Source organism: Dermochelys coriacea, chromosome 1, assembly GCF_009764565.3.
Source record: "Dermochelys coriacea isolate rDerCor1 chromosome 1, rDerCor1.pri.v4, whole genome shotgun sequence".
NCBI lineage: Eukaryota > Metazoa > Chordata > Testudines > Dermochelyidae > Dermochelys > Dermochelys coriacea.
Genome location: NC_050068.2, coordinates 157,632,210 through 157,654,879, shown reverse-complemented (window position 1 = coordinate 157,654,879; position 22,670 = coordinate 157,632,210). Strand labels below are relative to the sequence as shown.

General features: G+C 47.1%; 1 protein-coding gene and 1 long non-coding RNA gene across 2 annotated transcripts in view; one reads left to right on the top strand and one right to left on the bottom strand.

The window, feature by feature from the left end:
- The window catches only part of LOC119861414 (cystathionine beta-synthase-like), a 66,414-nt gene that overhangs the window by 14,994 nt on the left and 28,750 nt on the right, over window positions 1-22,670 (bottom strand). The window contains exons 5-13 of the mRNA XM_038416535.2: window positions 22,539-22,670; window positions 20,699-20,768; window positions 14,523-14,614; window positions 9,257-9,382; window positions 7,101-7,185; window positions 4,789-4,894; window positions 3,981-4,052; window positions 1,854-1,988; window positions 581-689 (exon numbers count right to left, since the gene is read on the bottom strand). Coding sequence (XP_038272463.1) covers window positions 581-689; window positions 1,854-1,988; window positions 3,981-4,052; window positions 4,789-4,894; window positions 7,101-7,185; window positions 9,257-9,382; window positions 14,523-14,614; window positions 20,699-20,768; window positions 22,539-22,670 — 927 coding nt within the window. The remainder of the gene's footprint in view (window positions 1-580; window positions 690-1,853; window positions 1,989-3,980; window positions 4,053-4,788; window positions 4,895-7,100; window positions 7,186-9,256; window positions 9,383-14,522; window positions 14,615-20,698; window positions 20,769-22,538) is intronic.
- Window positions 164-22,622, top strand: LOC122458357. Its single transcript, XR_006278367.1, has 3 exons — window positions 164-340; window positions 21,818-21,990; window positions 22,334-22,622. It is a non-coding gene; the product is annotated as an uncharacterized LOC122458357 (long non-coding RNA).

Here is a 22,670-nt window from a genome sequence, read left to right as displayed (position 1 = left end):
AAATTGGGGGATACCCCTTTCGCTCTCCCTCCTTTGCACAACCACAGAAAGCCTGGCATAATCTAACTGGTAATTAGACAAGTCATACAGTGGAATGCTTCAGAAACACAGGCTATATATAGGATTAGTTCTGCCAAGTGCAGAATTCTACCATTTCAGCAGCAGCTGTTTGCCATGGTATGAGTGGGAGCAGGAACAGGTCCCCGTATTGGCAAAAATGCAATGATCGTGAATCCGTGATATGAGTATCACTCACAGAGCATTCAATTTTCTCCAACTAGACACAATCCTTGCCTAAAAACCTCAAATGACAGATCCTGTCAGGCTTTGCGTCATTTCGGTAAGATCCTTTTCTCATTCTCTCTCTACCCCACTTCAATTCCCTGTCCCCACTCCTCTTTCCCCTCTCATTTCTACTGTCCCTTCCCACCACCTCTTATCTTCTGTCTCTCCCTTTTGCTCATCCCATCCTCTCTCTCCTCTCCCACTCCTTGGAGTGGGGATCATGCCTTCTTTCTGTGTTGGGAGGTGCATAACTCACCTCTGGGCTCTATTTGAAACAAATCAATAACTGTAATACCTTTGAAAACTGGTCATTGATGACCTTGATGACTGGGTCCGAGAACTGAGCATTTCCAGCCAGCAATGAGGAGAGGATGTTACTGGGAGTCACCATTCCCAAAATGTGACTGTAAGAGAACAGGGAGATTTGAAAAGGGTCAGGCTTGAAGTGGTCAAATGGCTAAACAGCTTTTAGGGACCAATCCTGCTCCCTTTGAAGTCAATGATAAAATTTCCTGCCTTCAATGGGAGAAGGAGGTGGCCCTTAGTTCATCCGAGCATCTTTTTGGTGGGTGCAAGTCTTCCTGACTGTCATTTGTTGGTGTGTCACAGTAAAAACAAAGCTTAGAAAATCATCTCACTGTTGGGTCACCTCTTTCTTTCCTCCTTCCTGGGCTATGGGGTTAGCCTATTCTCCTGTACAATAATCAGTTTCCACCACAAGAGAACATATTTCTGACTTGGTTACCATCTGGTGTGGAAGGAAGCAGCCAAGGAAAGTACATAGCAAGGAAATAATAACAGCACAACATTTAGATGCTAATACAGAGAGATGGGGATACAATTTCAGATTGGGAACGTTCCATCTCCAAACTGGAGCCTGGGGCCAGATCATTATTAGCTGAGACACTCTGTGCTGTAGGAAAAGCTCAACTTGTTTAGCCAGTGAGGGACTCCATTGTATACCCGCAGCTGCTATTGTAGCTGTTTCATTAAAACATGTATCCTCAAGAGGAGGATCCTCTCCCTAATACAATGTTTTTAACAGCAATTATTGTCTGAAATTTACAGCTCAGGATTTAACATTTGAAGAAAAGTCAGCTAATGGACACTTGCTGTCATTTACCCGTGTGTTTCATATCTATGCCTTACCTTTACTGTACACTTGATTGATTAGGAGCCTGGTCCGACACCCATTGACTTCAGTGGGTGTTGGATCTGGCCAGTTCTTCTCTTGGCTAATTTATGTAACGTTTCCTTGATAGGCCACATCTGTTATTGCTGACTATAGCAAAAATGAGGATTTGAAACAATATAGGTAGCTGATCCTAAGAGGTGCTGAGCATGTGCAACTCTCATGCCACGCAGTGGGGCTCAGCATCTCTCAGGATTAGGCCCGTGCCATTATTTTTCACTTTCACCGTACAGGTTTTTAAATGGTACGTTAAAAAGTGTATTGAAGGGACTGAATGAATCAGGTTTATTGTACAACTATAAAGTATTTCGTCATTAGTTTCCTCATTGCTGTTACTCATTCACATAATCATCCACACAACCGAGAAAAGAGATACCCAGATTCAGCAACCACTGGTGCCTGGGCATAGCCCTTCTCCTTGAGGATTTCGATTGCCTTTTGACAGTTGACCTCTGGGACAAGAAGGAGAGGGGCCAAGAGATTCAGCTTCCGCACCTTGACATTCCACCACCTATTGGAAAAGGACAAGAGTTTATTGTTATTCACAAGCATGAGGCATGTGTGGGGCTGAGTCTGAGCTGCTCCTTGTCTTGTTTAGACAGAGCTCGCTCAGACACAGACTACAGTATAGGCAGATTTAGACAGAGGGCACCACACTGGAGCTCAGATGTGTACTCAGGCAAGTCTCACTCCTGACTCAGGGTTTGAGCCTGCAGTGCTGAGCACCTGTCCCTGATCCACCAAAGCCCTTAAGCAAGTGCTTAACTGTAAGAAGGGGAGTAGTCTCACTTGACTTCACTTCTTTCATTTGTACCCTTGTTTCTTAAGGCCTGGAGCATGTAGCCCCAGCACAAAAAGAGAGTCCTACAACGCAGCAAGTATGGCTTCCGGAAGGTTTGGATATTCCTGTTCTCTCTGAATAGAAGGAAATCTGCAAGTCAGAAGTCATCTGACGTTAAAGGGCCTTTCAATCTAGCAGACAAAGGCAAAGCAAGATCTCATAGCTGTAAGCCGAAATTAGAAAAACTCAAATTGGAAACATGGGCGGCGTGTGAACTGCTGGCTTGGGGAGGCTAACCCCCAGCCCCGCCCCTTCCACCCTAGGTCCCACCATTTCCATGCCTCCCCCTCCCACCCCAGAGCCCAGAGCCCCCCCACTGCAGCCACCATCCCCTGCCTCAGGCTAGTGCCCTGAGCCCCAGAACGCGCCCCTGCCCCCAGTTCCCAGTGGGCAGTGCAGCCCCAGCCCTGGAGCGCTGGGAGGGAGGGACGGCCCCAGGCCGAGTCTGGGCCTCGGCACAGGGGAAGAGCCACAGAGCCCAGAAGCAGGAGCGGGACTGAGGGCAGAGCATGGGTGGGGCCATGCCTGGTTGTTTGGGGAGCCTCCCCCAGCCTATGATACCCACCACCCATGACTGGAAATAAGATAACCTTTTTTCAACAATGAGGTTAATTAACCTTTGGAGCAACATCCCAAAGGATGTGGCAAATTCCTCATCACTCGGCGTCTTTAAACTGAGATTAACTCTCTTTCTAAAAACTGTGCTGTAGTACAACCATGAGTCACTGGGTTCAAAGTGTTCTAAAGACTGAATTCCCTCCACTACAAGAATCACCTGATGAAATTCTATGGCCTCGGTTATGCAGGAGGTCAGACTAGATTATCATAATGATGCCTTGTGCCCTTAGAATCCATTAATCTAAAATGGGAACTTTATATTACCTGCCTGAACGGAAAACGGAGATATTTAAAAGGGCCCTTCATCTCTATTGTCTATGACCATTGTCACCACAGAACTGCTGGAAGCTTCCTTGCTGTGGAGGACATTTGACACTGACCTAGAAATTCATTCCAAATTGTTCTTCACTGTAGACAGACACAAGACCTTGGTCTGTGTGAAAGAATTAACTTCTGCAGAAAATAAACTCCTTCTTTATGGACTAGACCAATGAACAGGGAAACCAACATTTGAAAGAGAGTCACACTTTAGTCCAATCCATTCCAACAAGATTAATCAGCGGTTCTCATACTGTGGGTCGGGACCTGTTTTAATGGGGGTCACCGGGGCTGGCTTAGACTTGCTGGGGCCAGAGGCTGAAGCCAAAGCCCAAGCCCGAGCCCCACAGTCTGGAGCTGAAGCCTGAGGGCTTCAGCCTTGGGCAGTGGGGCTCAGATTACAGGCCTGCTGCCTGGAGCTGAAGCCCCTTGGGCTTCGGCTTCTCCCCATCCCCAGGGCAGTGGGTCTTTGGCTTTCCCACCTACCTCCACCAGGGTGCCAGGGAGGGCTGAGGCTTTGGTCCCCTGTCCTGGGGTCATGTAGCAATTTTTGTTGTCAGAAGGGGGTCGCGGTGCAATGAAGTTTGAGAACCCCTGGACTAGATTAACTTTTCAAAGGGACTGAATTATTGAAAGAAAATTAAAAATACATGATCATTTCCAAATGCAGAGTGATTATTTCCCTATCAATGAGGGCAGTTAATGTAGCAGGGAGTAGAACCTTACCAAGGCTTATGTTCCTGGATATTTTTTAGAAATCCATTCTTGCCCATCCACCTATCATTCAAGAACTTGGACCTAGAAATCATCAGCAAAGAACAAGGAAGAAGTTTGTAATGCACCCAGCAAGAAATTGAGGAGGGTGGGGGGGGCAGGGAGAGAAAGGATTTAAATGCATTAGGCCTTAGTATTTCACCATGGCTCCCATAGTTTGAGCAATCAGCTGATGTTGGCCCCTTTTGAGGTGAATGGGAGGTGCAGGTGAAATTACACCAGTTATTTAGGGCCTAAGTTTAAGCACCCAAATTTGAAAATTTCAGTCTAGGTGATTTTTCCTGGAGCATAATAGAGTATGTCAGTGATGAGTGAAATAAAATCCAAGCGTTCTGACTCCCAGCCCTCTGCTCTTACCATTACACGATAATGTTTTGCACTCTTATGTTAATGTCCATATGAGGACGGCAAAGGTCCCTGTAAGGAAGGTAAATTGACTCCTTATTTATGGTCTCATTCACCACTCCAGTTTTATGCTGGTGTAACTCCATTGATTTACATGTATCTGCTTTCAGTGGTATATTACACTGGCGAAACAGAGTAGTGAAGTGGGTCCACGGTGTTTCCTCCTCTACTGACGGAGTGAGGTAATTTCCCCTCTGCCACAGAGAATAACTGGCCATGTGACAGCAAATCTTTTGTATGGCCATGTTATTCATTTGGTCCATAAATGTCATTTCCATTGATATGGCTAAACTCTGCAACACTGTCACCTCAATGAAAGCAGCAGGTCGGAAGCACTACAGAAGAGGAGTCTTACATGTAGTTCCTGACGGAGTCGGGCAAGATGACAACACAGCGCTGACCCTCCGTCAGATTCCTGGCAGCCTTCACAGCAATGGCCATTGCACTGCCGGAGCTGCCACCTGACATATGAACAAGAAAATAGACTCACACAAGAGCTAACTGTATATGAGACAATAATATATAATCACAGAGTGGCCTAGGGTAATGCCCCTGCAGTGACAGGCAGGGGACAGTTGGGTCAGGGTTTGGTTATGAGACACCTTTAGGGCATGATCCTCCTCTCATCAGCACCAGTGTGTTTCAGGCATAACTCCAATAAAGCCAGTGCAGTTACACTGGTGTACAGGATTGGGCCTATAATCTTGTAAGCCCCTAGCTCCAACAGAGACCAGGTAGTGACTAAAGGAGAATGTGCAGGTGAGGGCTGTTGAATGGATGATGGGAGTGGTGATTCTAGTCCAGTTTGTGGCCCCATCACAAATGGCACTATCATCACTCTGTGAGCAGTGTCTGCAGGGAAGACAAGGATTGACAGGGCATGGCCCCAGTTCCTCAAAGGTATGCAGGCATCTAACTTCCATTGATTTCATATCTTTGAGGGTCTAGCCAGTGAGACCAAACTCCCTTCCAGCCTTTGAGATGGAAATTTCAGGTGAGGGGCAGGGGGGCTGGGAGAAACTTGCCCAAGCTGTCCCTGTTCTGTCCCTGCTCTGGTACAGAGAACATTTCACTCTCCAGAGCTGTTGAGCTAACACATTTTACAAGTGCCTAGTGCACTTTAAATAAATGGTCGAAAGGAAGGAAAATTAAAATTGCACTTATACATGGGATACCAGCCAGTGATGGCGTTTGGGGCCATGAATGTGTGTGTGTGCGCATCTGTGTGTTTTCATTTTCCTGCGTGTAACTGAAAAAAAGGTCCTTGGCTTCTCACAGGTAATTCTACCTGCTAATATTTCAGGTTAGAAAAGACTAAGGGTCATCATTGTCCTCAGTCCGTGTGCACTTTGGATTTCTGAACCAAATTTGTTCTTGGTGTGACACCATTGACCTCAAAAGGAATGATAGTATGAATGTAATACTTCTGAATGCAAGTGACATTTTGTAAGTGAATGAATTGTAGTAATTCAGTTTTATAAACTAGCTGTTCTCTAGCAAATGTAGAAAAAGCACTTATTTCATTGTCCATCACCTGAAATCTCAGACTTAAGGAGTTAAGTTTAGTCATAGGTTGTTATTTTATCATTTACATGGCAATTCTCTTTAGACTTGCAGATGCTGTCCTTTGAAATGTGGAAACATATCTCCTGAGATAATCTTGAGTGTTGGAAGACACTCGAGGCCAATTTTTAAAGGTACTTATGTACCTAACGCCCACTGGAATCAATGGGAGTCAGGAGCCAAAATACCTTTAAAAATGTGCTTCTTATATACTTGTGTTACATATATACCAAGGTAACATTTTCAGACTTGGGTGCCTAAAATTAGGCACCTAAATCCAAACGTAGGCATCTAAATAAAAGAGGCCTGATTTTTCAAAGGTGCTGAGCACCTGCAGCGCCCCGACGTCAGTGGCAGTTGTGGTTTCTCACTACTTCTTTAGCTATCAGCATGAGCCCCTATACTGGCTGGTATTGGATTTGAACCTGTGTGCATCTGGCCCAGGGCTGAGAGTGCAGCCAGCTGAGTTGCACTGATGCCTTGTGGAGTGGGCCCTGATGTCCATCTGTAAGCAGCGTTTGCACAAGGACAACTGTTCGTTTTGGAAAGCTGTTCGGTTTCTCTTATGAAGAATTTCTCCCTTGCACCAGGGACTGGGAGCTGTAAGAACGCCTCACTTTAACAGGACATCTCAAAACGTCCTGCTTCAATCCTTGCACCTTCCAGCATCATATGGCAACTGTTCAAAGACAGCAAATATAACCTCCTATGGCTGACTTAGTGGAGCTGCAGGTTTTGTCCATTTGCCTTGCTCTGAATCCCACAAATCTTTCCACTCAGCTCATGTGACACTGCACCCAAAAAAAGGTAGCCCCAGAAGATCTACCTCTTTATGCAAAAGTGTGAATGTGAGATGAGATTACAATTATCTAGCATGAGTCAGATCCAGGGCTGCTATATATCATTGTAGCTCCATGCAATCAATTTGCACCAACTCAGGATCTGGCCCCACCAGTACAGCACAGAGAATGTGCTCAGAACTGTGTAAGACACAAAAACATAGACACTGCCTGCCCTGAAGAGCTTTTTAGTCTAAAATGCTTAAAAGATGGAATTAAAATGGAAAATGTTTATGAACAGATATAACATTCTTCAATAATTTACCACACAATAATCCTTCCTCTCTAATCAGCCTGCGAGCCATGAGAAAGGAATCCGCATCATTGGACTTGCACCACAAATCCACCACCTGAAAGGAAGGAGAGGAAGATTTTAGGGTCCTAGAAATGTTATTTTGGGCTCCACTCCTCTGGTGCATTCTGCTCTGTACAGGAGGCCGGGTTTTCCGAGGTGCTGAGCACCTGCATCTTCCTTCAGCGTCAAATCACTTTCCGCTGCACTTGAAAATGAACACATATGGCAAAGCACCTGTAGGCTTCATCCTTAGCTTCCACTGGAGTGAATTTTACCCACATTAATTCCTCTTATGCTTCTGCCAACACTGCAGAAGTAAAACTGTTAGTGTGGACAAACCGGACAGTCTCTATGCCAAAGAATAAAGGGACGCAAATCAGACATTCAGAATTGTAACCTTCAAATCCAGTAGGAGAGCACTTCAATCTCCCTGGACACTCAATAACAGACTTAAAAGTGGCCATTCTTCAACAAAAAAAAAAAAACTTCCAAAACAGACTCCATCAAGAAACTGCAGAACTGGAATTAATTTGCAAACTCAACACCATCAAATTAGGCCTGAATAAAGACTGGAAGTGGCTGGGTCACTACAAAAAATAATTTCTCCTCTGTTGGTACTCACAACTTCTTGTCAACTGTTGGGAATGGGTCACATCAACCATGATTGAATTGGTCTTGTTAGCACTACAAAAATAATTTTCCCTCCGTTGATATTCACCCCTTCTTGTCAACTGTTGGAAACGGGCCACATCCACCCTAAATGAATTGCCTCATTAGCACTGACCCCCCCACTTGGTAAGGCAACTCCCATCTTTTCATATGCTGTGTATTTATACCTGCCTACTGTATTTTCCACTCCATGCATCTGATGAAGTGGGTTCTAGCCCACAAAAGCTTACGCCCAAATAAATTTGTTAGTCTCTAAGCTGCCACAAGGACTCCTCGTGGTTTTTAGTGTCTAATGTGTTTTGAATAGTGGTGGGCTGAGGAACTGGTGTTCAGATCCCAGTCTGGGTCAGGGTTAAGCTAGGGTTCAGGGTTTTGCTGAACCAGGGCTAAAGTTCCCTAGGGATGGGCTCAAATTCAAGAGCTGTTATTCAACCAGATCTAAAACATGAAGGGGCTCACATCTTAGGTTCTGGTTTTGTGTGCGACTCCGAGAACCAGGCTGAGTGTTTTTCTATGGAGGCAGGAAGTGGGGAAGGAGGCCATTCAGGCTAAGTTAGGGCTGTGAAGAACTCTGACTGGCAGCTGGGTATGAGTCAGAGTGGTGGGCAAGGGAGTTGCTGTGTGAAGGAGAAAGTGAGATGATGTTGTGTTGCACTTTTGGCAATTTTTGTTTGTTTATAACTGCCTCTATGTTTGCCTGCTGTGTCTTTTAGATTGTAAGCTCTTCAGGGCAAGATCTCTGACTCTTCCATAGGTGAGTCTACACTGCAATCACAGGTGTGAGTGCAGCTTGTGAAGACATACCCACGATAACTTTAATCTAGCTAACTCAGGCACCAGTAGCAGGGAAGCTGCAGCAGCATGGGCTTCAACACTGGCTGTCTTAGCCCGCCCAGAATCCTTGGTAATTACTCCGGCAGACAGCCTGTACCACAGCCCACGCTGCTGCAGCTTTACTGCTCCCAGCATCTGAGCTAGCTACACTAAAGCTAGAAATAACCTCTGTGTACATATCATCTAGCACTATCGGGTGCTATCCCTGGTTAGGGCCTTCAGGCTCTACTAGAATTCAAATAGTAAATAATGATAATAATGAAAAGCACTGGGATCCATTATTAATATTATTAACAAGGCTATAAGAACTGCCTGAAAGTTTGTTAAGAAAGACAGAATGATGGAGTGTAGTGTTGCAGCATATTTCTGGTTATCTCTTAAATTTGGCCTCTCCCTGCCTCTTGTTTAGGTCAGACGTATGGGTTGGGCAGGGTTTAAGCCACCAGCGATAGCGTCTTTTGCATTGGTAACTAATTCAGCTAACTTTCAACAATTAGAGATGGGCCAGAACTGGACCCTGGATCTGAACACTTTTGAACTTGGGGATAGTTTGGTCCAAGAGCCAAACTTCATGGCTGGGCCCTAACCACCCCTCCCCCGTTGCTTGTCACAATGCTACTTACTGATCTGTCAAGGACAGTTGGGATAAAGTCATGTCCAATCCCCTCTACTTCCATGGTTGTGTCCTCTGTTGTGTTCAGCTCACTGGGCAGAGCGACAATGGAGCCTTCGGGATCTACACAAACAATCTGAAAGGGAAGAATCACTAGTAAGACCAGAGGTGGGCAAACTACGGCCCGCGGGACCCTCCTGCCCAGCTCCTGAGCTCCTGGCCTAGGAAGCTAGTCCCCGGCCCTTCCTCCGCTGTCCCCCCTCCCACAGAGCCTCAGTGCACTGCCGGCGCAACGCTCTGGGGTGCCGGGCAGCGCAGTTGCAGAGCCGTGGCCTGACCCGGTGCTTTGGCCTGCACGGCTGTAGCACACCGGTGCTCCAGGCAGTGCAGTAAGGGGGCAGGGTGTAGCGAGAGTTGGATAGAGCGCAGAGGAGTTTGTGGTGGTGGGCAGGGGGTGGGGTGTGTTGATAGAAGTCGGGGTGGTCAGAGGGCGGGGAACAGGGGGGTTGAATGGGAGCAGGGGTACCGAGGGGGACAGTCAGGAAGGAGAAGGGGGGTTGGATGGGGCGGCAGGGGCAATCAGGGGCAGGGGTTCTGGGGGCGGTCATGGGACAGGAAGAATCATAGACTTTAAGGTCAGAAGGGACCAATATGATCGTCTAGTCTGACCTCCTGCACAACGCAGGCCACAGAACCTCACCCACCCACTCCTGTAACAAACCTCTAACCTATGTCTCAGCTATTGAAGTCCTCAAATTCTGGTTTAAAGACTTTGAGGTGCAGAGAATCCTCCAGCAAGTGACCTGTGCCCCATGCTGCAGAAGAAGGCGAAAAACCCCCAGGGCCTCTGCCAATCTGCCCTGGAGGGAAATTCCTTCCCGACCCCAAATATGGCGATCAGCTAAACCCTGAGCACGTGGGCAAGACTCACCAGCCAGACACCCAGGAAAGAATTCTCTATAGTAACTCAGATCCCACCCCATCTAATATCTCATCACAGGCCATTGGGCATATCTACCGCTAATAGTTGAAGATCGATTAATTGCCAAAATTAAGCTATCCCATCATACTATCCCCTCCATAAACTTATCAGGCTTAGTCTTGAAGCCAGATATGTCTTTTGCCCCCACTGCTTCTGTTGGAAGGTTGTTCCAGAACTTCACTCCTCTGATGGTTAGAAACCTTCATCTAATTTCAAGTCTAAACTTCCTGATGGCCAGTTTATATCCAATTGTTCTTGTGTCCACATTGGTACTGAGCTTAAATAATTCTTCTCCCTCCAGGGTATCTATCCCTCTGATATATTTATAGACAGCAATCATATCTCCCCTCAGCCTTCTTTTGGTTACGCTAAACAAGCCAAGCTCTTTGAGTCTCCTTTCATAGACAGGTTTTCCATTCCTCGGATCATCCTAGTAGCCCTTCTCTGTACCTGCTCCAGTTTGAATTCATCTTTCTTAAACATGGGAGACCAGAACTGCACACAATATTCCACATGAGGTCTCACCAGTGCCTTGTATAACAATACTAACACCTCCTTATCTCTACTGGAAATACCTCGCCTGATGCATCCCAAGACTGCATTAGCTTTTTTCACAGCCATATCACATTAGCGGCTCATAGTCATCCTATGATCAACCAATACTCCGAGGTCCTTCTCCTCCTCTGTTACTTCCAAGTGATGAGTCCCCAGTTTATAACAAAAATTCTTGTTATTAATCCCTAAATGCATGACCTTGCACTTTTCACTATTAAATTTCATCCTATTACTATTACTCCAGTTTACAAGGTCTTCCAGATCTTCCTGTATGATATACCGGTCCTTCTCTGTATTGGCAATACCTCCCAGCTTCATGTCATCCGCAAACTTTATTAGCACATTCCCGCTTTTTGTGCCAAGGTCAGTAATAATAAGATTGGTCCCAAAACCGATCCCTGAGGAACTCCACTAGTAACCTCATTCCAGCCTGACAGTTCACCTTTCAGTGTGACCTGCTGTAGTCTCCCTTTTAACCAGTTCCTTATCCACATTTCAATTTTCATATTGATCCCTATCTTTTCCAATTTAGCTAATAATTCTCCACGTGGAACCATATCAAATGTCTTACTGAAATCAAGGGAAATTAGATCCACTGTGTTTCCTTTGTCTAAAAAATCTGTTACCTTCTCAAAGAAGGAGATCAGGTTGGTTTGACACGATCTACCTTTTGTAAAACCATGTTGTATTTTGTCCCAGTTACCACTGACCTCAATGTCCTTAACTACTTTCTCCTTCAAAATTTTTTCCATGACCTTGCATACTACAGATGTCAAACTAACAGATCTGTAGTTACCTGGATCATGTTTTTTTCCTTTCTTAAAAATAGGAGCTATGTTAGCAATTCTCCAGTCATACGGTACAACCCCTGAGTTTACAGATTGATTAAAAATTCTTGCTAATGGGCTTGCAATTTCATGTGCCAATTCCTTTAATATTCTTGGATGAAGATTATCTGGCCTCCCCGATTTAGTCCCATTAAGATGTTCAAATTTTGCTTCTACCTCGGATGTGGTAATACCTGCCTCCCTATCCTCATTCCTATTTGTCATCCTACCATTATCCCTAGGCTCCTCATTAGTCTCATTAAAGACTGAGGCAAAGTATTTGTTTAGATACTGGGCCATACCTAGATTATCCTTAACCTCCACTCCATCCTCAGTGTTTAGCGGTCCCACTTCTTCTTTCTTTGTTTTCTTCTTATTTATGTGGCTATAGAACCTTTTACTATTCATTTTAATTCTCTTTGCAAGGTCCAACTCTACATGGCTTTTGGCCTTTCTCACTTTATTCCTACATGTTCTGACCTCAATAAGGTAGCTTTCCTTGCTAATCCCTCCCATCTTCCACTCCTTGTAGGCTTTCTGCTTTTTCTTAATCATGTCTCTAAGGTGCTTGCTCATCCAGCTTGGTCTACAACTGCGGCCTATGAATTTTTTCCCCTTTCTTGGAATGCAGGCGTCTGATAGTTTCTGCAACTGTGACTTGAAATAATTCCAGGCCTCCTCCTCCTTTAGATCCACAAGTTCTTCAGTCCAATCCACTTCCCTAACTAATTTCCTTAATTTTTTGAAGTTAGCTCTTTTGAAATAAAAAACCCTAGTCACAGATCTATTTTTGTTTATTCTTCCATTTAGTTTGAACTGAATTAGCTCATGATTGCTCGAACCAAGATTATCCCCTACAACCATTTCTTCTATGAGGTCCTCACTACTCACCAAAACCAAATCTAAAATGGCATCCCCTCTTGTTGGTTCAGCAACTACTTGATGAAGGAATCCATCAGCTATCGCATCCAGGAAAATCTGAGCCCTATTATTATTACTAGCACTTGTCCTCCAGTTTATATCTGGGAAGTTAAAGTCTCCCATGATCACAAAATTCCATTAGTATTTACTTCTTTATAAACATTAAAGAAGTCTCTATCCATATCCACATCGGATCCTGGTGGTCTATAGCATGCCCCAAGCACTATCCCAGGGCAGGCTCTAGCAGCTTTCTTCCCCAATGTGATTTTTGCCCAGACAGACTCTTTCCATTCCATCACTTATTTCTTTACAGTCTACCTCATCATTGATATATAATGCTACTCCACCACCTTTGCCTTTATTTCTGTCTTTCCTAAACAGCACATACCCTTCATTACCCGTACTCCAGTCATGACTACTATTCCACCATGTTTCTGTTATCCCTATAATATCTGGTTTCACTTCCTGCACCAGTAGCTCTAGTTCCTCCATTTTGTTACTTAGGCTCCTTGCATTACTGTACATCTTAATTTTTGCTGTTTGGCCTCGCTCACATTCTTTACCCAATTAGGCACAGACATTCTACCGCCAGTATCACCTATTAAACTGGTATGTACACTACCCTTCCTCCTTATGTCCATTCTCTTACCCACAACTGTATCCTTTCTTACTTGGTTTTCTTCCCTCTCAATGTTAAAATCCGGCGTGGAGAATACTGGACATCTCCCCACCATCTCCCCGAGATTCCTAGTTTAAAGCTCTTTTGATCAGTTGTGCCATCCTCCATCCTAGAAGTCTATTTCCTTCCTTACTCATGTGAAGTCCATCTCGAGAGAACAGTCCTCTGTCCATGAATGCTTCCCAGTGGCCATACATCCCAAAGCCCTCCTTATAGCACCAGTGCCTGAGCCTTCTGTTGAGCATCATAATCTTGTCACACCTTTGTTGCCCTTCTCTAGGAACAGGCAGGATCCCACTGAAGATCACCTGAGCCTTGATTTCCTTAAGCGTCTTCCCCAGCCTGGCATAGTCTCCCTTGATACGTTCCAGCAAGAATCTATCTGTATCATTTGTTCCCACATGAAGGACAATCAGTGGGAGAAGGGGTGGTTGGATGGGGCAGGGGTTCCGGGGGGGGGCAGTCAGGAATGTGAGGAGGAGTTGGATGGGGCAGTGGGGGGCAGTCAGAGCTGGGGAGTCCAGAGGTGGTCAGGGGACAGGGAGCAGGGGGTGGTGGATGGAGTAGGAGTCCAGGGGGGACCGTCAAGGAACTGGGGTGGTGGTGGTGTTGGATGGGGCAGGAGTCCCAGGGGAGCCATCGGGGGCAAGAAGGGGGGGGAGGTTAGGAGGTAGGAGCCAGGCCACGCCTGGCTGCTTGGGGAGACACAGCTTCCCCTAACTGGCCCTCCACACAACTTTGGAAACCCGACGTGGCCCTCAGGCCAAGAAGTTTGCCCGCCCCTGTGGTAGACACTAAGAACCTAGGGAAAATGAAGCAGAAGCATCTCCAATAAAAAAATTACCTGTGTTCATATAACTGTATTTGGCTGCAACACGTTTTTCTTCCCAAGGTATGCATGAACATTCCTGTCCATTGGCATGGACAGACAGGACCTTTTTGCCCAGAAGTTTTCCTTCTCATCAGCTTTACAATTTAATCTTAGAAGCATGGGGAACTGCAAGTCTTAAGGATTAGTGATGGAGGTATGGAGCCTTCTACCTTTAAGTCACAAGTCTGAAGCCAGCTCACGTTAAGAGTAACTGAAAATTGTTACCATCAAAAATGAGCTGCATCTGTACTTCCTGGTTCAGTAGAAGTGGAAAACAGACACTCCAATAATCAGGCTCAGCCCAGCTGCAGGTGAGCAAGCAGTCAGTCACTGGCATCGTCCCAGAAGAGACGTCAAGGGCATTTCTCTTGTCAAAGGGAAGGACAGAAAAACACCAGGTGGCCACTAATAATCAATGCACAGATCAGTCTTTCTACCTACTTTGCATTCCGGGCACTTCTCCTTCAGCTTTCTGCCAATGCCAGTGATAGTACCTCCTGTGCCAGCTCCACCCACGACCATGTGGACCTTGCCTGCAGTTAAAGGAGGTGAGAAGCATTTAGAGAGGATGGAAATGTTCTCCACAATTGGTTTATTCTGGCATGTCACATCAGTAGGTATTTTACACATGTTCTTGTGCACAGAGAACCTGTGCATGTCGAAAACTGGACAGAATTCATGCTAGTGAGTAGAAGCATTGTAGTGCTGTGATGCGCCAACAAGCTTCACCCCATGGTACTTTGATAGATTGCTAGCTTGGTAACTCCATCCTTTTGCGCTATGTTGTGTTGAAATTCTGCAGACACATTAGCAATAGCACGCATTGATTTGGCTGTCCTTAGCATCCAGCTCTGACATCAGTATAAGCCAGGAAAAGCTCCACTGAAGTCATTGTATTTACACCGATGTAAAAGTGGTGGGAGCAGCGGCATATTATCGCCTAGGCCGACAAGGCCTAGGCCTAGGGTGGCAAATTTGCAGGGGCAGCAAATTTATAATAGCAGCCAGAGGCAGCTGCTTCCCCCAGTGCCGGTTCCCGCCCTCTGCCCCCGGCCCCGCCCCAACTCCACCCCTTCTCCACCCCCATTCCCCGCTCTCTCCCTGTCTCTATTGGTCCCCTTCCCCAAATCCTCACCCCGGCCCCACCTCCTCTCCTGAGCGCGCCGCATGACCCCCTCCCGCCTCCTTCGCGAAGCTGTTTCCCGCACAAGCACTGGCAGGGAGCAGGGAGAAGCAGAACCCAGCAGTGCGCTCAGGGGAGGAGGTGGAGGTGGAGGTGGAGCGGAGGTGAGCTGGGGTGGGGGGGGGTGGCAATTATTTCAGGGCCTAGGGGTGGCAAAATCTTTAATCCACCACTGGGTGGAAGTGAAAGTAGACTCAGGCCCTGAGGGTTTTAGGCTGTACCTACACTGGCAAAAATGAGACATAATTAGTTACTGGTTGCTGCCAGGGCTAGCAATGGTGCACAGTATAGTATAGGCAGGGCTCAGGCTTTCTTGCCAGCATTGTCAACTAACCTTGTTAAAACACCTGATCCCTGTTTTCACTACGCCTTTCACTCTTTCTACCACTGGGAATGGGTTCCATTTTTCCCATCTAGACAAGGACTGAAATTCTTTTATTGCCTATTCCAGCCACCAAATTAAGATGGATTAGTCTCTGCAGCTGTCGCAAAGTTTTGATCCATTTTAATTTACTAATGAGTTTGCTGGATCAGCTACAGTGTGCCGATTACTCGTATGGAGTGATATTCCCAGGGAGGCCTCTTGACCCATTTAGTCCTTTTAACTAACCCATTACAGAGATGCCACAACTGCAGGTAGATGGCCACCTCCACTGTGTCATCCAGCACTTTGTCATGTCCATACGTTCCCCAGGCCATACTGTCACAGTTGACGGTAGCAGAGGCAGTTGATCTGAAGCCCCATTGGGTACAAGAGAGAATCATAGAATCATAGAATCATAGAATATCAGGGTTGGAAGGGACCCCAGAAGGTCATCTAGTCCAACCCCCTGCTCAAAGCAGGACCAAGTCCCAGTTAAATCATCCCAGCCAGGGCTTTGTCAAGCCTGACCTTAAAAACCTCTAAGGAAGGAGATTCTACCACCTCCCTAGGTAACGCATTCCAGTGTTTCACCACCCTCTTAGTGAAAAAGTTTTTCCTAATATCCAATCTAAACCTCCCCCATTGCAACTTGAGACCATTACTCCTCGTTCTGTCATCTGCTACCATTGAGAACAGTCTAGAGCCATCCTCTTTGAAACCCCCTTTCAGGTAGTTGAAAGCAGCTATCAAATCCCCCCTCATTCTTCTCTTCTGCAGACTAAACAATCCCAGCTCCCTCAGCCTCTCCTCATAAGTCATGTGCTCTAGACCCCTAATCATTTTCGTTGCCCTTCGTTGTACTCTTTCCAATTTATCCACATCCTTCCTGTAGTGTGGGGCCCAAAACTGGACACAGTACTCCAGATGAGGCCTCACCAGTGTCGAATAGAGGGGAACGATCACGTCCCTCGATCTGCTCGCTATGCCCCTACTTATACATCCCAAAATGCCATTGGCCTTCTTGGCAACAAGGGCACACTGCTGACTCATATCCAGCTTCTCGTCCACTGTCACCCCTAGGTCCTTTTCCGCAGAACTGCTGCCGAGCCATTCGGTCCCTAGTCTGTAGCGGTGCATTGGATTCTTCCATCCTAAGTGCAGGACCCTGCACTTATCCTTATTGAACCTCATTAGATTTCTTTTGGCCCAATCCTCCAATTTGTCTAGGTCCTTCTGTATCCTATCCCTCCCCTCCAGCGTATCTACCACTCCTCCCAGTTTAGTATCATCCGCAAATTTGCTGAGAGTGCAATCCACACCATCCTCCAGATCATTTATGAAGATATTGAACAAAACGGGCCCCAGGACCGACCCCTGGGGCACTCCACTTGACACCGGCTGCCAACTAGACATGGAGCCATTGATCACTACCCGTTGAGCCCGACAATCTAGCCAGCTTTCTACCCACCTTATAGTGCATTCATCCAGCCCATACTTCCTTAACTTGCTGACAAGAATGCTGTGGGAGACCGTGTCAAAAGCTTTGCTAAAGTCAAGAAACAATACATCCACTGCTTTCCCTTCATCCACAGAACCAGTAATCTCATCATAAAAGGCGATTAGATTAGTCAGGCATGACCTTCCCTTGGTGAATCCATGCTGACTGTTCCTGATCACTTTCCTCTCCTCTAAGTGCTTCAGGATTGATTCTTTGAGGACCTGCTCCATGATTTTTCCAGGGACTGAGGTGAGGCTGACCGGCCTGTAGTTCCCAGGATCCTCCTTCTTCCCTTTTTTAAAGATGGGCACTACATTAGCCTTTTTCCAGTCATCCGGGACTTCCCCCGTTCGCCACGAGTTTTCAAAGATAATGGCCAAGGGCTCTGCAATCACAGCCGCCAATTCCTTCAGCACTCTCGGATGCAATTCGTCCGGCCCCATGGACTTGTGCACGTCCAGCTTTTCTAAATAGTCCCTAACCACCTCTATCTCTACAGAGGGCTGGCCATCTCTTCCCCATTTTGTGTTGCCCAGCACAGCAGTCTGGGAGCTGACCTTGTTAGTGAAAACAGAAGCAAAAAAAGCATTGAGTACATTAGCTTTTTCCACATCCTCTGTCACTAGCTTGCCTCCCTCATTCAGTAAGGGGCCCACACTTTCCTTGGCTTTCTTCTTGTTGCCAACATACCTGAAGAAACCCTTCTTGTTACTCTTGACATCTCTTGCTAGCTGCAGCTCCAGGTGCGATTTGGCCCTCCTGATATCTTTCCTACATGCCCGAGCAATATTTTTATACTCTTCCCTGGTCATATGTCCAACCTTCCACTTCTTGTAAGCTTCTTTTTTATGTTTAAGATCCGCTAGGATTTCACCATTAAGCCAAGCTGGTCGCCTGCCATATTTACTATTCTTTCGACTCATCGGGATGGTTTGTCCCTGTAACCTCAACAGGGATTCCTTGAAATACAGCCAGCACTCCTGGACTCCCTTCCCTTTCATGTTAGTCCCCCAGGGGATCCTGGCCATCTGTTCCCTGAGGGAGTCAAAGTCTGCTTTCCTGAAGTCCAGGGTCCGTATCCTGCTGCTTACCTTTCTTCCCTGCGTCAGGATCCTGAACTCAACCAACTCATGGTCACTGCCTCCCAGATTCCCATCCACTTTTGCTTCCCCCACTAATTCTACCCGGTTTGTGAGCAGCAGGTCAAGAAAAGTGCTCCCCCTAGTTGGCTCCCCTAGCACTTGCACCAGGAAATTGTCCCCTACGCTTTCCAAAAACTTCCTGGATTGTCTATGCACCGCTGTATTGCTCTCCCAGCAGATATCAGGAAAATTAAAGTCACCCATGAGAATCAGGGCATGCGATCTAGTAGCTTCCGTGAGTTGCCGGAAGAAAGCCTCATCCACCTCATCCCCCTGGTCCGGTGGTCTATAGCAGACTCCCACCATGACATCACTCTTGTTGCACACACTTCTAAACTTAATCCAGAGACACTCAGGTTTTTCCACAGTTTCGTACCGGAGCTCTGAGCAGTCATACTGCTCCCTTACATACAGTGCTACTCCCCCACCTTTTCTGCCCTGCCTGTCCTTCCTGAACAGTTTATAACCATCCATGACTGTACTCCAGTCATGTGAGTTATCCCACCAAGTCTCTGTTATTCCAATCACGTCATAATTCCTTGACATCACCAGGACCTCCAGTTCTCCCTGCTTGTTTCCAAGGCTTTGTGCATTTGTATATAAGCACTTGAGATAACCTGTTGATCGCCCCTCATTCCCAGTATGAGGCAGGAGCCCTCCCCTCTCAGACATTCCTGCCTGTGCTTCCTCCCGGTATCCCGCTTTCCCACTTACCTCAGGGCTTTGGTCTCCTTCCCCCGGTGAACCTAGTTTAAAGCCCTCCTCACTAGGTTAGCCAGCCTGCTGGCAAAGATGTTCTTCCCTCTCTTCGTAAGATGGAGCCCGTCTCTGCCCAGCACTCCGCCTTCATGGAACACCATCCCATGGTCAAAGAATCCAAAGCCTTCTCTCCGACACCACCTGCGTAGCCATTCGTTGACCTCCACGATTCGACGGTCCCTACCCAGGCCTTTTCCTTCCACGGGGAGGATGGACGAGAACACCACTTGCGCCTCCAACTCCTTTATCCTTCTTCCCAGAGCCACGTAGTCCGCAGTGATCCGCTCAAGGTCATTCTTGGCAGTATCATTGGTGCCCACGTGGAGAAGCAGGAAGGGGTAGCGATCCGAGGGCTTGATGAGTCTCGGCAGTCTCTCCGTCACATCACGAATCTTAGCCCCTGGCAAGCAGCAGACTTCTCGGTTTTCCCGGTCAGGGCGGCAGATAGATGACTCAGTCCCCCGGAGGAGAGAGTCCCCGACCACCACCACCCGCCTTCTCCTCTTGGGAGTGGTGGTCGTGGAACCCCCAACCTCAGGACATCGCATCTCATGCCTCCCAACCAGCGGGGTCTCCTTCTGCTTTCTCCCCCCAGACATATCATCTGGTCCACTCTCCGCAATGGTACCTGTGGAGAGAACATGAAAGCGGTTAGTTACCTGTGTCTGTGTTACTGGAACCCGGACATTCCGCTTACCTCTTCTGGAGGTCACATGTTGCCAAGCTTCTTCACTGGCCTCTTGGCTCCTCTGTGCAACCTGCTCTATATCTTTAGAGCTTTGTGCCCCTAGAAGGCTATCCTGAGTTTGGTCCAGAAAATCCTCAGTCTCTCGTATACAACGCAGGGTCGTTACCTGTTGCTCCAGACCTTCAATCTTCTCTTCCAATATGGAGACCAGCTTGCACTTTGTACAGACAAAGTCGCTTCTGTCCTGTGGAAGAAAGACAAACATGGCACATCCAGTGCAGGTCACAATAGCTGAACCCCCCCCTTCCATATCACCTACCTACTATGAGCTTCCTCAGAGACGTTGGCAAGATGTAAGCCTCACTGGGCTCACTCCAGGCGAACTCCCAGGCAAACTCCTGCTGTGAGCTGCTCTGCTGTCCCCGCTGCTCCGCTGCTCCGCTGCCGCTCAGCTGGTTCGCGAGGCTCTGGCTATTTTCAAACAGCCAGGCTTCCCTGACGCAAACACACAGACACCCTAATGCCCGCCCCCTGCAGGCTAGCAGCCAATCAGACACTCACTCAGGCTCTCTCCCTGCCCTCCCAGCAAACACACGCTCGGATACTTCCTCAGCAAGCAAACACAAACAGAGAGAAGACTGCTGGTTAGCCATTCTCCATGAGGGACCCACTACTTTGCAATTTGCTTCCTCCAGGGTCCAAATTAGCCCAACTGTGTTGCAAAGCTCATCTCTTTCCCAAGGCTTTTGAAAATGGAGGGGAATTGTAATTACAAGGGTGGGGAATTGTTCAAGGGAGAGGTGGGTCATCCCAAATTGCTGTGCTCAGGGGTTATTTAAAGTTATGTCAAGGGTGCCTGTAATTTACCAAGTCCCTTTTTAGCTTTTCTACACATTTAAATAAATAAGACCATAAAGTAACATAACCCTCCCTCAGAAGGACATGGCATGTGCAATCCATGGCCGAGATAGAACAAACAGTACCTTCGCACTGCTCCAGGATCTCCTCAGCGGTGGTGTCATAATGAGCCATCGGGTTGCCGGGATTTCGGTACTGTTTATTACAACAGATAACAGTGTATGTTACGGTTAACAGTGAGGGTCAGACACTGAACTAAGAACAGCTACAGAGGTGTTTTACTCAAGACATAAAAAGCCCCCTCCATGTCCTGCGCAACACTGCACCACAATCTGAGCAGGCCAGGGAGAGAGTCCTAGTAGTCTAGTAACTTGATGTCTTGGGCTTTAGGGAGGTACTGCAGTGTGTGGTATGTTTTCCAGTGAGGAGCTAAACAGAAGGACAGGAATGTTGTCCCCAGCTATGCCCCTAAACCCAACCCCTTGCCCCCACGGAAGACACAGGCTGATAGAAAACCAGGTGTTGGCAATGCTGTTGGATGGGCACATCCCTTCATGACTGAACACAAAACAGACAGAGCCTGATGAAGACTGGCAAGAGGGGGAGCTGCCTGAGGGTATGGAAGGGAGGTGTAGTGTCTGAGCAAGGGAATTCTGAAGGCAACACACCAGTGGAGATCAGAAACGGGCATGAAGGGGAAACTATGCTCAGAGGAGTACTGTGACACTATCAAACAGACGTTTGTGCCTCCCCTCAGTGCTGATCCCTTGTCACTATTGGGTGTTCATGGGGGTGAAAGGGCATGACCACTGTGCCCCACTCAGACATATTCCTTCTGGGACAGAGTATGCTGCTGGCCACCCCGTCTTGTGCTTCCAGAGGACAAGTGCTCCTAGCTGTCTCCCAGGCTGCAGGGCTAGGGGGTGAGGGGAATGAAGGAGCTCCCAGAACTCTGAGCCCTGCAGTTGGTGCAGGGTTGCTGGCATGGGTGTTTCTAATTCAGTGGTGCCAACTCTTGTGATATTTGGTGCTTTTCTTAAAGCTCCAGCTCCTGGAGGACAGCGATTCCCTGAGAAACTCAGCTTCCATTTTTTTTAAAAGTAAGCTTTTAATCCACGTGGTTGCAGAGAAAAACCTGCAAATGTGATGAGAGTGCACCCAAAAAGCACATAATCCCCCAGCAAAGAACCCCCCCGTCCCCCCAACTTTTTGTTGTTGTTTTAAAAAATCTCCTGATTTTTCAGCATAGTGAGTCATCAGGTAGCCAGGAGCAAAACTCAGAAGTGCCTGACTTCCAGCTCCAAGCTCAGTCCTCGACATGCCCATGCTGCTGCCTCTAGGAAGCTCATTCACAGATCTGTAGAGAGGTCAATGATCTTCTAAGCAAGAAGACTAAACTAACCTCTCCCTCCCTATGGTGAGCCCTGTGACAGGAAGGCACCATCCCTGAGCAGGTGATCCTTGTATGTATGTGTCAATGTGTGGGGCAAAGAGGGACGGGCTCAGATTATCACTGCCCATTCTGTAGCAGGGTTTACTATAAGCGGTTTGTTTGATCATCACTGTGAGTCTATTTATATATACACAACATACTTTTTTCCAGTGCTGCCAGTCAGGAACCTTTCTGAAGCGTAAAAATGTACTTTAAAGTGGTCGTAAAACACTCTCCAGACAGAACAGGATCAAAATGTGCTCAAACCCCCAAAACTTTGCCACAGGTTCCACAGTCTCTGAATATGCCTCTTATTTTGGTTTTGCAGCCCACTGCTTCAAGGAAGAGAAGTCAAGTCACATGTGCCCTAAAAATGAGCATCAATGTCTGGGAGAAGAAATGCAGTGGCAAGAAGTGCCACAATAGCACTGAGTATCTTACAGATGTGTAGCAGAATGAGCGAGATGAGCAGACCTAGGCAATCCTGTACAATCCAGATTTAAAGAGAGAACCCAAAAAGTAATTAAATTTACCTGGTCCAGAATATGGGAGTTCGGGATTTCATATCTCAGCCTCTGAGCAACAGAAACATTAGACTCAGGGGAATCAAACTTGGTGCCTGGAGTCCTAACAATCTCAGAACCAAGAGCCTTTAGTATATCAAC